At 39.6% G+C, this 15,675-nt stretch overlaps 3 protein-coding genes across 4 annotated transcripts; 1 reads left to right on the top strand and 2 right to left on the bottom strand.

Annotated features, from left to right (window-relative positions):
* The first annotated feature begins 1,095 nt into the window (after window positions 1-1,095).
* On the top strand, window positions 1,096-5,407 carry si:dkey-110g7.8 (GTPase IMAP family member 8). 2 transcript variants are annotated; one of them, XM_059552185.1, is made up of 4 exons: window positions 1,096-1,469; window positions 2,049-2,747; window positions 3,662-4,243; window positions 4,366-5,407. In XM_059552185.1, exons 1-4 carry the CDS (start codon window positions 1,439-1,441, stop codon window positions 4,416-4,418), a joined length of 1,365 nt encoding a protein of 454 aa, XP_059408168.1. In that variant the 5' UTR covers window positions 1,096-1,438; the 3' UTR covers window positions 4,419-5,407. The 2 variants fall into 2 exon arrangements, with proteins under 2 accessions (XP_059408168.1, XP_059408160.1); XM_059552177.1 differs by having other exon boundaries at window positions 2,046-2,747.
* Window positions 5,408-5,857: 450 nt separating this feature from the next.
* On the bottom strand, window positions 5,858-8,738 carry LOC132142357 (cyclic AMP-dependent transcription factor ATF-4-like). The gene is made up of 3 exons (XM_059552164.1): window positions 8,574-8,738; window positions 7,390-7,791; window positions 5,858-7,286 (listed from the first exon to the last, which is right to left on the bottom strand). The coding sequence occupies exons 2-3, from the start codon at window positions 7,691-7,693 to the stop codon at window positions 6,307-6,309; spliced, it is 1,284 nt and encodes a 427-aa protein (XP_059408147.1). The 5' UTR covers window positions 7,694-7,791; window positions 8,574-8,738; the 3' UTR covers window positions 5,858-6,306.
* A 681-nt stretch (window positions 8,739-9,419) lies between these two features.
* Window positions 9,420-14,844, bottom strand: prr15la (proline rich 15 like a). The gene is made up of 2 exons (XM_059521445.1): window positions 14,679-14,844; window positions 9,420-10,600 (listed from the first exon to the last, which is right to left on the bottom strand). Exon 2 carries the CDS (start codon window positions 10,572-10,574, stop codon window positions 10,242-10,244), a length of 333 nt encoding a protein of 110 aa, XP_059377428.1. The 5' UTR covers window positions 10,575-10,600; window positions 14,679-14,844; the 3' UTR covers window positions 9,420-10,241.
* Window positions 14,845-15,675: the final 831 nt, after the last annotated feature.

Below are 15,675 nucleotides of genomic sequence, written 5' to 3'. Positions count from 1 at the left end.
GACAGTGAAGGACGAGAGAGGACCAGGCCTGGGCTTTATTTTATGTTTTGCTTTTTATTTGTGCGCATCAGTCGTCCACGAGGGGCTGTTTTGTGTTTATTTTGTTATTAAAGTCTTTCATTTGATTGTCCGCCGGTTCCCGCCTCCTTCTTCCCAAAGATTACGGAGTTTTAATTATTACAGTTATATATTAAATATATTTATATATTACATAATTTATATGAATATGGATATATACATGTAAATGCATGTAAATATTTTCAAAACATGAAAATTTTGTTTTATATGCGACAGCACTAATATATATATATATATATATAGTCTAATATAGTGTTTCTGCTTTTAGGTTTTTAATTTATTTGAAAAAGTGATCAAAAAGTTAAATAATATACAGATAAATGAGAGAAATAAATGCTTTATGTGTATGGATATTAACAGAAAATATTTCTTCCATTTCATTAAATATGTTTGCTCCGTTGTCTCCTTTGAGTCATCAGCTGATATTTTATTCTAAGAGTTTACCATCCCAAGCAATCTAACAGATTCAAAGTTCTACAACAGTCCAGAGTTTTTAATGTTCTAATAATTTTTTGCTACATTTTATATTCCCAAAACAAGAGTTGCCTTTTTGTAACAGATTAGAATTGAATCCCTTTCAAATACTAAAACACAGAACCCTACACTTTGCAACTTGTAAAGCTTTTCAAATTAGTAGAATTTTTTTTTTTTTCATTCTTTTAACAATTGTTTAATTATATAAATATTGCTTTATTATTTATATACTGATGTATGCTTTTTATGATTTAATTTATGACACTTCATAAATTAAATCAGTTTTAGAGTGATTTGTTCACTACAGTTTTAGAGTGATTTGTTATTTGCTTTGCTGTCCCTTGCTCTAGTGTTTCAGTGCTGCTGGGTTTAGGTCAGACTGCAGAATCAGGAAGGCAGGGCTAAACTTAATATGTCCATCTTTTCATTGGTCTGATGACAGCCTTTGCTCCACCCCAAAAATGACTATGTATTACTACCTTAGAATTGAGGGAGGCTGCTTACGGTATGTCAAACTCAGCCCACTAGCTCTGATTAGATTACAATCACAATCCACATATTTTTTTCACTTATTCACTTCCTACATCCCTCCTCTCTACTTGCTTCTTTCTCCCAGCTCCCTCCTGCTGTTTGTCCCAGAATGTATCATTTCATGAAAGAACGAGGGTGAAAAGGAAGCAAAGCAAAGGGGAAGGCTGCAAGGGTGTTGTATAATATTAAAAAAATCAGTTGAAGAGGGAGGGAAAGAGAGTAGGAGGGAGATGAGAGGGGAGAAGGACATTTTTTGAGCACAGGCAACTGGCTGCTGAGACTACACCGCAAGAGAGAGAGCAAAAGGGGGGAAAAGAGAGCGAGACAAGGAGACAGCGCACCAGCTAGACACAAGATGGCTACAGTCTCTTCTGATTTAAATGCTGGTAAGTGACACTAAACTTTAATTTCAATTCATCTCACTAGTATGGCAGACAGTCGTTTACTTTCAAATCCCACCTACATACACAGCTGACTCACTTCCCTTCTGCATTACGTGCGCTTCCTGTGTCTCGAGGGCTTTCTAATGCACACTAAAAAGTCTTGGCTGCATCTAGATCAGTTTGCCATAATACAAAAGCAGATTCCCACAAAAATGTCATTCATTCTGTTCATGAATCAGCATTAGAATGAGCTCATATGAATAACGATTAGGTTTGATGCAGCATTGCTGAAACTCTTACCATCTGCTGGACTGTACCAAAGCTAATAGAGAAAGGACATAAATGACTGAACTCTTGCAGAGGATATGATAGCAGAGAATGGACATGAACCTTTCTTACCCATTAGATATAAATGTTGTTTTCCATTCAAAGGACTGGTCATGTACATGTAGTTCAAGACTGGATGTATGTGCAAAGGATGTTGTAAATGCTCCAGGGATGCTCAGGGTGTTGTGGATGTACTCAGCAGTTTCAATCACTCACTATATCATTTTATTTTTCATCTCTATTTCTCAAAAGCAGATGGCTCTTATCCATCCATCCGTCGTCTCCTGTTGCTGGGTTTTCATGGCTCCGGTAAGACCTCAACACTAAATACCATCTTGAGCCAGGAGAAAACCCCTACTGACAATTCCCAAACAGACCAACAACACTGGGTAGACATACTCAACTGGCAACTACTGATTGTTGACACCCCTGGTTGGAAGCTAGAAACCGAAGATCCAACTGATGAGATGAACACGGAGAATCAGCAGTCCATCATTGATCAATGTTCGCCTGGTCCTCATGCCCTGCTGCTGGTGGTTCCCATTGGAGTCCCGTTTACCGAACACCACTGGCAAGGTCTCTGGGCCCGAGTTAGGGCAATGGGAGCGGGGATATGGAGGCACACAATGGTTTTGTTCACCTGTGCCGACCAGTTGCCACAGGACATGGGTGTCGAGGAATTTATTGTGGAAGGTGGAGCAGCGCTACAGAGGCTGGTGGAAAGGTGTGGTTGTAGGTACTATGCCTTGGATAACACCTGCTCAGACAAAAGTGCTCAGGTTGCAGAGCTTTTGCAGAAAGTGGAGGAGATGGTGCAGGAGAATCAAGGCTGGTTCTTTGAAATGGTGCGACCAAGCCTTGGATTTGGGGATGAAGGGCCTGACAATGAAAGAGAAGAAGATAGAGGCACAGAAGTGGAGAGAACAGCAGCAATGTTTAGATCTCCACCAAGAGGTGAGTTATTGTCTATTTCATTCTCTTTTTTCCTTTGGTTTGGTGGTAGCATTGCAGAATGTCCCCATAAGCCTTCTACACGCTGCATGATTTTAGCAATCAGTGTGCAAACCACACTGTGCAACATGGATTTAATAAACTTGGTTACGACATGCATGTAGGCTTTACGATGATGACACCTACTGACTTGTATGCTATGACGAATGTTACTATAGAAGAATAAAACATCATCAGCATGCGCTAGTGAAACAAAAAGAGCATTATGAATCACACTTTGGGAGTTGGAGTTTTAATGTGTGCTGAAAAAAAAGTGGAAGTGGCTAAAGAGGAAGAGATAAGAGCTTGAGGTAAGCAGTTTTATGTGTTTATGCCATGTCGCATTGATTTCATGTAGCATTTATATTGGCTGGTCAGTAAACGTTGGTCGTAGCAGCAAACACACTGTGCGATGATCATGCTGAATTTCTGACACTGTCAGAAAACTATTTTAGGCTATCTTTGGTTGCAAGACAGTGAAAACAGCCGTCTTTGAACCTGTCTCATTGTATGACATAGGACTAACGATTAGGATCTACGATCACAGAAATTGCTTTGATTGTTTCGCAATGCCAAACTTTTATAAAAAATTGTGCAGTGTGTCTGGGGCTTTAGACCAGGGCTCCTCAAATCTTGCCCTGGAGGGCCAATGCGCTACAGAGTTGCGCTCCAACCCTGATCAAACTAACCTACCTGTTCACACCATGAATGATAAATATTAAGATATTAATGTTCACACCCGTGGATGATATCATCTGTTTATTTCTACACACGCACTCGTCTGCTGCTTTAAATTCTCCAGCTTGTTATAGGGCCATTAGACTGTGTAAAGTGCATTAAGATCATGTGAAGATTTCCCACCTTTACTTTTTCAACAGAGTTACGAGTGCTGTTAGTAGGCTGGCGTGGAGCAGGTAAGAGCTCTGCAGGTAATATTCTACTGGGCTGTCGTGTGTTTGAATCAGGACGCCCCACTGAGGTGTCTGTCCGCCGTCAAGCATTAGTGGCTGGTCGGCGCCTCACGGTTGTCGACACACCAGGTTGGGATTGGTTCTCCGTCCAGCGCACACCAAGCAATATACGAAGAGAAATCAAACTGGGGGCAGGGCTACTCCATCCTGGTCCACACGCGCTCTTATTGGTCATCCCCGTTGTCTCCACCCTCACTCCCAAAAAGAGACAGGCCCTTAAGAGCCACTTGGAAATGTTTGGCGAGGAGACGTGTCAGCACACACTGGTGCTGTTTTCATGTGGCGACTGGCTGTATGGCACATCAATTGAGGATCACATCCAGAGAGACGGAGGCGAGCTGCTGAAACTGATGCAGCATTGCTGGAACTGTTACCACGTGCTGGACTGTACCAAAGCCAGCCAGGACAGGTCACAGGTAACTGAACTCTTGCGGAAAATAGAGGAGATGGTAGCAGAAAATGGACAGAAACCTTTCTTACCGGTCAAATGTAAGTGTTTTAGATCCCACACCTGAATAGTAATGACTTGCACATCACCTTACATATTCACTTGTTCATGTGAATATTTTTCATGTATATTTAAACCTAATAATTGCATCTTTGTTCTACAGTGAACCAAGAATTAGACGAGGAGGAAACAAGTGGAAGATGCATTCTGCAGTGAAGGCGATATAAAGTGCAAATAATAGAGGAGTGTAAAAGTAATTGACTCTTTTTGATCCCAAAACAAACAGTTTTAATCCAAACAGTGGCGTGCAATAGGAGGGCTCAAGCCCCAGCCCCTTAAATCACCGAAGTTAAAGTGCCCTTTCAGTCCGGTCTATGTGCCCGTGATTTCTACTGAGGGGGACAACCCCCCCATCCCCATCTCGTATCATACAAACAGAAGTACAGTCTAGATTTCTGGGTCCTTATGTATTCATCACTGGACATTCACCTTTGTTATCTGCACGTTGCACTTATTGACATATTTTTTGTTAAACGTATTTCCTTTTAATGCTGTGAGCTATCAATAACAGTAATAACTGAGACCACAAATAACAGTAATTCTCAGTACTCAAATATTGAACCTCTTGCCAAATTGCACTGGTTTCAATGATGATTATTGTCTAGTGTTATGTAAAATGCATGGTGGCACCAAACAGACAAAATGATTCCATCCATTTCCTCATGGTATGGCAGAACACTTTGAGCCCAGCATTGTAAAGTAGGCCTATTTATGCAACCTGGTAGCTTTCCATGCTCATTTAAACAGTGTCAAATAATATTTAGTAAAACTGCATTTTATAAATTCAGTGATTATAGCTACTTATATGTACATGTAGTTTGAATGTACTATATTATCATAAAGTCTAGTATGAGCACCTGAAATAGAGCTGGATTCTTGAGTATACAACTTGTTTAGACTGAACCGAATGTGCAATTGAGCACCTTATGAACATTCAGGGTTTCTTTGATGTGATTGGTAACTAATAAGGAGGACGTATCATATTAACGACTGTGATGTCAGCATTGTATTCTAGACACATTAAAGATGTGTTTTGAGCATTCAGGGCATGGCTATTGTGTAATAATAATTATCATGTCTGAACATTTTTGGCACAGTACATTGTGCTTAGGAAAACATCTCAGCCTCAAGTGACATTCAACTGGTTTGACTAAAGACATTCTGATGACTTAAGAGTTTAGCTTTTGTATGCTTATCACATCATATTTTCATATTAATAAAGAATAATTTTACAATGAAATTGTCATACCAAGTAGTGTTTTTTGTCAAACAAATCGATCAGTCTAATATTTCCCCATTTGTGAAAACCATTTAAATTCTTAAAACCAAATCCCCACATCCATTTTATGCCAGCACTAGACACAGTTGTCCTTGGTCATAAACACCAACTTATGTCATTAGTATAGTTGAATTTGCTTTGGACTAAATATATTTACATACAATTATTTTTCATCTTCCTTCTAAATCCTCAAACATCCAAATTTGATGACCTACCTAGAAGTAGTGAATAGTTGTCAAAAACAATTTTATGAATTACTAAAGCTAATTTCTGCTCCAGATTCATCATGAAAAGACACATGAAACACACACACAAGTATCTTTTTAAAGGTTTATTATACAAATAACATTCAAGTTAGTTAATAAGTGGAGAAAGGCCCAAAGACAAGTCAATAAATAATCTAATAAAGTGTACACCACCTCTATGAATAAAGACAAGGAAAGTTTAAATATTAAGCATTTATACAGCACAATTTCAATTAGGAAATGTCAATACAATCAACAATACAATGCTATATATAATACGCTGCATACAATGAGATACAGAAAATAAAAATACACTTGTAAAAGTATATCAGGGTTTAGTGATAGATCATATGCTAAAAATGAAGCGGTTTCTACGAAGCCACTGGGGAAGAATAAAATCAGTTATGAAACCCTTCAGAAAATACTTTCTTTTAGGACCAACATCCCTAGTATTCTGCACTTCAGGCTATGCCAAAACAGTCTATTTCTCTCAGCTTCAAGCCTCTGTGTCCATTTCTTTCTACGACTTCATATTCCTGCTATCTCTTGCCCTCTTGACTTCTTCCATTAGCTCTTTTAGATACTGAATCTCTTTAGTGAGGGACTCTGCTTTATCTGCCAGCTCTTGATTCCTCTCCTCCAGAGCTGTACACTCTGACTGGAGGGATTCCTGCTCTGCACGCTTCTTCTGTCGGTAACGGGTCGCCGCAGTCTTGTTCTGCTCCATTTTCTTCAGCTTCTTCTTCTCGACCACAACCTTTGAGCCACTGGCTGACTTCACTCTTCCTGTGAGGGAAGGCAACTCCGATTGCTGATTTTGGGTGGGCTTAGAATCAGGTACATGGTATGGCTTCACCCTGCCAGATCGGGACTGAGTAGAGGCTGGGGTTTGTGGGTCAGGGGAGGCTGGACTTTGGGGATTCTCCACAACCAACTCAACTGGATGGGTCGAAATCAAATTAGCCTCCTCTTTGGGAGAAAGTACAAGAACAATGCGGGTTGGGGAGAGGGACAGGACAATTTTGGGCACCCGCATCTCTACGGGGGTTGGACTCTGCACTTCAGCTATGTCCACCTCGCAACCAAGCTCAAGGGTGTCAGTTGGGGACTCAGGTGAAAGGATGGAAGGTGATGGGACTGGGGAGGCCGGTTCACACTTTATCTCGAGCTCGGCCTGGGGCTCGGGGACTACAGAGGAGGAATCTGACACTTCACAGGGTGTTGCGGGAATGAATGCAGTGGAAACTGGAGTATTCAAAGTGAATGCAAGGTTGGAAAGTTGATCAATTTCAGGGACAGACACTTGGGGACCGGGTGAAGGGGTATTATTAAGAGCTACAGGCTGGGACTCCAGGTCTATTTGTGACTCCAGAGAAGCAATGAATTCCTCAGGAGAACTGGGCGGATCCTCCGAATCATAGGAGTCAATCAAAGACTCCAGATCAAACTCACTCAGATCAATTCGCTCTGTCATCCAATCCATTTCACTGAATGAATGATCTGAAACAAAAAAAAAACATTTTAAATGACTGACTGGTCAAACTATTAATGTGCTGAAACAACAGCACTGCAGAAATATTCTGAATAAACCGCTACACCTTACCATTACTGCTGTCTGCACCACCACCATTATCTAGGCACAGCTCATCTGAGGAGAACCAGGACAGGGACAGCGGATTGAGCCCAGCCTTCTCCCCCCTCTGAAGTGAGGGAGGAGTGCAGGGTGGGGAGAGAGAGGGAAGTGGAGAGGAAGAGAAAGATGAGAGGGGCGATTCAGTGCCTCTGAGAGTAAGAACCTCCTCATCTTTATCTAGAAAGGTCCCCAGAGGGTCAGCCATCGGTGATGATGGGTCCCAAAGGAGGGCCTCCATATCGTCCGGGCCAAACCGTGAGCTCATCAAAGACATGGCTGTCTATTCCAAGTGGGATAAGGGAGTCTTCTACTGAGATTTGGAAAAATTTCGTGCTGTCAGGTACAGCAAAGGTCAGAGTTGCCACAAGGGACCTGCAAAAAAAAAAAGATTGAAAGTAGTTAATCTCTTACATAATAAATGCAGATTTAAATCATAAATGTAAAAAAAAAAATCATATATGAAAGCTTCAATGGAAGAAAAAAATAAAGCCTCATTAGCTATTCCTGACGCAAAATGACATCATGTGCCCACGCCCTACACTCCTACCCATTTATGGGCATACACCACGTGACGCTTTATTACTTACAGTCAGCAAATTAGGTTCCATTTATAAATACTCAACTCCAATTTACCGGAGGCGAAAAGCTCATTGGTTTTAATACTATATTTCAAATAAACGAAAAAGTCATTTTCGGTTAGACACTGCGATGTGCTTTTGATGTATGGAAAAGGAAAAAGCCACCGCCATTTCAGGGCTGACCCAGTCCCTTCTCAGGAACGTGCGCCATTTTATAAAGAGCACGCGGCGACAAATAAAAGTCAAATAAACTGTCTCAGCTCGTGTCAACTTGGGTACAACATTACCAGGCGTTAGAAATGAACCCCTATAGACAACATAGACATTATGGTACATTTTAAAACAAATGACTACAAATCCGTTGATTGATGTTGTCGCTGTCGAACAGACATATGGCGCGCTGAGCTCGAGACGGCTGTCACGACATTATTCGCACGCCAAACGTGCAAGGCACGTAAGAAATAGCCTAAACCATGTATGGTCATTATGTTAATAACTTTAATTTTAGACTTCCGCCTCGCCGGCTGTCTAAACAACATGACACTGTAAGACATAAACAATTAAAAGTATACTTACGCCATTTTTGAATAAATGTACTGAGCCAGTGCACTATGTTGATGCACTGAGGAGTTTGCGCGCTGTCTACAGGCTGCAAATCACACGGCCATTTCGGCGAAGAGCACAAACGCTCGGGTGTCAAGAAGAAATCAGTTGGGACGAGAAGCGATCTGCAGCTGATGACGTCGAGGTCATGTTTATATAGGGCCGCAGCGCCGCTCAGACTATCCTTCCGCCACAGCGCTTTGTTTTGTGTTACTGGGCGCAGACAGCATATAGACCCATCGTTTTTTTCTCTTAAAGTATCATTCATTATGAATATAAAATATAAATATTTCAACTTTTTATATATTTTTCAATATATTTTGTGATTAGAAGTCTTTCTGATTATGTCAAAGGATGAAAACGAATATTATTGATATTCGACAGGTTTTGTAAACTAGAATATAATCAGAGCCCGACTGGCAACAAATAGATAACATTGAATTTGACTATAAGTCGATATATTGACAAACAAATGTGTCTTGAGCACAAAGTCTATCAAAACATACATGAAAGCAGACTACGAGTCATTTTAGAGAAGGCTGTCCACATTCCCCGTATGTAGTGTCGGCTCTATCGTCCTCTGCTGGACAAATAATACACTAGATTTTCCTGAGTTGTGTTTACGGGAATTATTATGGAGGAAAAAAAGAAAGAAAAAAAGGTGAATAGTAAATAAAGGAACGAAATAGGCTGTATTAACCCATAGAGAATTTGAACAGTCGGTAAAAGCAGTTGTTTACTCATAAGTTTAGTGATCTATTTCAGTGATGCATTGGAACAAAGAAAGATACACAATAAAAGACAGCTCCCATCCTGAATTCATTCATTTATTTTCTAGAGATATCTATTTAAAAACAACACCTAATTTTGTACAAAATTCAGTTTAAAATCCCAGCCAAGCAAATAGGCAGTGTGCAAATATTTGACAATTTCTTTCAACATAACACAATAATTAAAATGTAAAAGCCCCACCATGTTCAGATTATAGTCGTATAAACCATGTACAATAAATATCAACCAAGATCAAAGCAACATTTATTTAAAACAGATATGTTGGTCTAGTTGGTAGTTGAAAGCTGTCACATTAAGTCACTTCTAATTTATTTTTTTAATAATGATAATAACAATAATTTAATATAATTACAATATATTAGAAATGTGGAATAAACTTTTCTATATTATCTTTTAATATAATAGCATATTATTGCTGTAATATTGAATCAAAAGTGCTGCAGCTGCAATTGTAGTTTTCACCATATATATATATATATATAAAGAAAACAGGAAACTAGAATAATCAGAACATTACTGGTATCTTGTGTTGATGTATGATTGATTTGATTCTCTCACGGTGGATTTCTCTTGACTAAACATGTGCCAACTGTCAGCCTTTCATCAGACGACCACAATGCAGTCCTGCCGTGCGTATCTGTGGAGAAACCTGATCTTTGGGTTTGTGCCCATCTTTGTTCCTAAATATTAGTATAGATTGATCACTAATTCAGCGGTCCTTTTCCAGCTTCAGCCTCAACCTCAGGCGATTGTAAACTACAGAGGACATCAATGGAAGAGTGCTACATAGACCAAGGCCCTCTTGAGTGGCTTCTTGCACAGTGACTCTACCATGTTTACAAAGTGACTCTATTTTCCACTTTTATTATTCTCATTAGTCGTTGTTTCTGCCTCAGGGAACAGCTCAGGGTTTTCTGCCAGCGTAGAGCGGATTCTCTTCTTCTCTTTAAACCGGCCTGAATGTGAGACTTTCACGTGGCGTCCCTTTGTCGCTGTTTTGTCCACGATGCGTTCCAAGCGGGCGTTAAACTGGCTGTCCGCAGCTGTGTCCGGTGTCCCGGCCGTCTCCCCGGCGTTGCTGCTGTGGTCTCCAGGGATTTCGTACAACACTTTGGGCTCTGATTTCTTCTTCCGCAGGAAGGTCAGTTTCCACCAGGCTGGTGCTGGTTCTGCGGTTGCCATTTAGATGAAAACAGACTTTGATAGCTCTGCAAGGGAGACAGAATGAAATGTATTTACGTGAGAGTGTTATATTTGTGACTAAGCATCATAGGCCTAAATAGGAGAATGAATTATAAACGTATTGCTTTTTGTGTTCAATTCAAACATAAGTAATAGGAATGGTCATAATGTGTAAGCTGAGCCCTGAGGGTGTGAGCTAATGCTAATGTAAGATAGGTCTCACATTATAAGGGGCAGCTGCTAATGAATTTTTTAGTGCAATTCAATAAGCACCATATGGTGGAGGTATGCAACGTTTTAAGCTGTACAGCTTCGGTTACAGGCCTCAAATTTCACACATGCTGTACTGCTGCAGCTATATGCTAGGAGGATGGAAATGCTAATTGTAGACCACGCTAAATGTTAAACGATTTTATATTTCATTTCTTATGTATTGATATACAAGTTAATAATACTGAATATACACACTATGGTTCAAAGGTTTGGGGCAGTATTTATGCACACTTGAAAAATACAGTTAAAACCTTAATATTATGTAATATTATCACATTTTATGCAAAGCTGAATTTTCAGCATCATGCAGTTTTCAGTGCCACATAATTTGATTTGCTGCTCAAGCAGAATTTATTATAATTATTCTAATTAAGTTGGAAACAATTGTGCTGATTAATATGTTTGTGGAAAAGCGGATACAATTTTCCGGGATTCTTAATGAATATAAAAGCTTAAAAAACAGAATTTAGGTCAAATAGAAATTCTTTGTTACAATTTAAAAACCTTTACCGTCATTTTTATTTAATGTAATGTGTCCTCAAATAAAAATATTTCCTTTTTTAAAAAAAAGAGAGAAATCCTTCTGAATCAAACTTTTGAATCATGATTTACATATAATGTACATAAAACTGTTTATAAATGTCACTATTTAATTTATAGGTCAGTTCAACTAAATGAATAATGTGGCAAAACATCACATTGAGCTAAAAGAGCATTCAAATTTTTAAATGATCAAAAAAAAGCCAATATTAATCTTTCTCTGATCACGGTCTCCATGCAGGCCACAAACTGAACATATTGATTATAACATCTGACCTCTTGGACTTCACTTCTCAGGTCTGAATGTTGCAGTTTTAGTCCAAATGTTTGGAGTGCTGCTGCTTTGCTCACACTGGGGAAGTCGTGGCCTAATGGTTAGAGAGTCGGACTCCCAATCGAAAGGTTGTGAGTTCGAGTCCCGGGCCGGCAGGAATTGTGGGTGGGGGGAGTGCATGTACAGTTCTCTCTCCACCTTCAATACCACGACTTAGGTGCCCTTGAGCAAGGCATCGAACCCCCAACTGCTCCCCGGGCGCCACAGCATAAATGGCTGCCCACTGCTCCGGGTGTGTGTTCACAGTGTGTGTGTGTGTTCACTGCTCTGTGTGTGTGCACTTCGGATGGGTTAAATGCAGAGCACAAATTCTGAGTATGGGTCACCATACTTGGCTGAATGTCACTTCACTCACTCACTCACTACAAATGCATTTTAAACAATTCATTCATTCATGTGATTTTACACGGTCCATTCACGTGTTAAGAGTTCACAGAGAGCATTCACACACAAGCTAGAATGACTGCTTTGAAGTAAACCATTACAATAAAAGCAAGCACGCCTTCGATATAACAGCACACATGGCGGAAATGTGCAAATTAAGCTCCGGATCATATTTCACACACAAACAATGGCAGCAATAAAACAAATACTCTGGGCTACTTTTTGATATCCTTGAAAACTTGTATTGCTTCACTGTCCATTATCACATCTTGAGCTGAATCAGCCAGCTGTGAAATGTGAAAATCAACTCCCACACTCAGATTCACACAAAACTGCTGTAGCGTGGTAATATCCATTCACTGGGAAAGGCTTGGCTCTGCTGCTTAGCAACAGAGTGGTCATTTTCATACAGTATGCTAATTTCTGTTGGCTCTCTCAGGGCTTTGACTCTTGCTCCTGCTTTTATGTTCACGAGAGCAAACAGAGATCAGGTGGTGATAGTCAGCTCCCTTTCAAGCTTACAGCCTTGTTTTTAACCGCTTTTAACCGTATAAAAGGAAGGCCTTTAATCCAGATGGTTTGAACAATAAAGGATATTACACTGAAAAAAAATGGTGTAGGATTTGCTTTGAAACAAATTTTAGCCAGAAAAAAAAGTTTAAAAAATGATTAGTTTTGAAGTAGAATGACTGAAAACTTTGAAAATGTATTTATTTTACAACATACTTCTATATTTTGAAAAGCTATAAGTGCATACTGTAAAAGTATTTGGTTTCAATGTTAAAAACGTGATGTCAACATATACAGTCTTTAATATTTTGATTAATTTATTGCTTGCAACTGTAGTTTAAATCGTGATTCATAATACAAACATCGATTTTGAAACGGTAAAATTAATTCACCCAAAGCACTAAAATTAGGCCAGCTTTACAATGGGAAATATCATGGTTTATACCATGCAGCATTTAGATAAGGAAGGTTTCTCTTTGCATGCAAGGGGAACTTTTAAGCAAAAGTTTAAGCACTTCATGCTGTTATGCGTGCATGTGGTTTTCATACAAAGATCAAAATAATGATAAGGGCAAGGAAATCATTGTTCAGAAGGAAAGGCCAGTGCTTTACATGACGAGAGCCATCAGGAACTGTGTGCGCTGATTATTCAAGGATTTGATAAGATTGACAGATCATGATAATGTAGAGGAAAACAATAGCTTAGATTTGTCAAACTTTTCCATTTATTACAGGCATTACAATAATAACGACACAAAGTACATTTAGTTTCAACAGAAGCTCCCATGAGAGGAATTTATTATTTTGCCGGTGGTTGGAAAAACACATCAGGTGTTAACTGGAGGTCCTCGGAGAGCTTCGCTCTGAGAACAGTCACACTTTGAGGGAGTCGTGGTACATCGTAAGTAAAAGTAGAGCAAAAGACAGGAATTGTGGAGATCAGAAGAACTGCGGTTTGTGTTTGTGCTAACAGACCCAAAATGTGCCTAGTTCAGGTTTATTTTCATGTTGTTTTACACTATTTAACACCGATTTCAAAAAGAGCGTAAGATTGGGATGAAAAGAAAAGAAAAGGAAAAATTGGTCCCAAGTTTCCCCAGAGGAACATTTTACTGCTTGGAAGTTGCTCTTTTAAAGTTGGAGATCTTAAGATTTAAGAGTACTGGAAACTTTTGAATTCATATTGAATTTGGTGACTTGCATATTTTAGACTTTGCACATCTGAGTAGAGTTTGAGACGTTTCTGAGGAGATACATGTGAGGTTTTTTTTGTCTAGTAGAAACAAAACTGAAAGGTCCCATTAATGGGAGAAGGGAACTTTGTGTGTGAATACAAATACCTAAGCACATAGTAAACAAAATAAAGCAGGCAGCAGAGGCACTAGACTCCATAATGTTCGCATTTAATTTCATAACGATGCTCGTTTCTTCTTGTATCTGTACACTTGAATTAAACAAATTTTCTACTAGGAATAATAAATCACTAATTTTGGACTGAGAGAAACATTTATCACAGTTATCTCTTATTTATAAGGTTGGAATCCCTTCATTTTAGTTCAAGGAGTTCAGGACTTTCTCGACTGGATTATTCCCAATGCAATGATTCTGTCAGGATAAGTAAATTCAAAAGATGCTCATGGTGCCTGCTGAACTTGTACTGTTGACACAACTGAGAAAAATGTTTTGCATTTCAAAGTGTTCACTTGATTGAAATAATCCACACACACACACACACACACACACACACACCTCAGGCTCCTCATTGTGCATGATTAGTCAGAGATAAAGGTTTACTGTTTGCTATGAATGTGTAATCAAATGAGTCTCCGTCCAAAGGTCATTAAAATGAACAGCTATCAATACACTTTTTCTCTAGAACTTACAACAAATTTCCATACGTTCCAATAATTTCTTTCTCTAGAACTCAATATTAATTTCCTTTGATCTGCATTTTGCACAGTAATTGTATCGGTCAAATATGAAACTAATTGCAACTAGATGATGTTCCCAGGAGTTTAAAGAGTTTTCCCGGCCATTGAATCCCAGTAATAAGCCTCTCTCACCTGTGCAGGTTAATATACGTCTGTTAAAGCGGTTGTTATCTGCGTCAGTATCCTTAGGTTCAGTTTTCTGTCCAGTTGAGTCCAGCAGTTGAGGTCATCGCCCGCTAGGACCCTCTTTTTTTTAATTCGGATTTAAGCAAGTTTCTGTCTCTCTCTTCTCTTCTATCTCTCCTCCAGCTTGGCTGTCCTTCTCGTTCTCTCTGGGAGCCAGGTGTAGATTCACAGGTGCGTGACTCCTCCCTCCTGCAGCCACACATCAGCCCCTCCTCCCTCTGCTGCCTGAATAAACAGAGCAATGTGACATCGCTGTCATCATCACAGAACAATAGCTATATACACACTTGTGTGTAGAGGATTAATGACTGGATCAGCTTTTGATGTTACATTAGTTTGTGGTTAAGATGTTATAAAAGGGATGTTGGGAATGTAATCAGCAGAGATTGTTATAATATTTTTTTCGTTGATTTTTTTAGATGAGTTCAAGTGCAGATTTATTATACAGAGTGAAATCCAAAAATCCAAACAAAGCACAAAGACTTGACTACAGACATGAAACAACTCACCAAACAGCAGTTAATACCTACGTTCAATACACAACAAGAGACAAAGGCTGCATGAGGGCTACTTGTAGCAAACAATAAGGGTCACATGACAAACCAACAAATGAGAAACATGACACATGACTAGGACAACCAATCAATACATGACACGATGAACAAAGGAACCTATAGCAGGAATACAAGAGGGCAAAGAAACCACATTACTAGACATGAAACATGACTTAACTCCAGAATAAAAGACATGAAAACATGAACATAAAACAAACCCCAAAACCAGGCGTGACATATCCCCATATGGTGAAGGGACGGAGGGCCTGAGGGACGGAGGGCCTGAGGGATGGAGGGCCAGGCCCGTGAAGAGGAACAGGACCTGGTTCATGGCATGGAACTTGGAACACTCGGCAAGACCACTTGCGCTTTACCACTGCATGGTACGC

Source organism: Carassius carassius, chromosome 1 (genome assembly GCF_963082965.1).
Source record: "Carassius carassius chromosome 1, fCarCar2.1, whole genome shotgun sequence".
Lineage (NCBI taxonomy): Eukaryota > Metazoa > Chordata > Actinopteri > Cypriniformes > Cyprinidae > Carassius > Carassius carassius.
The sequence above is the reverse complement of the archived record's forward strand: the minus strand, read 5'-3'. Positions and strand labels throughout refer to the sequence as shown.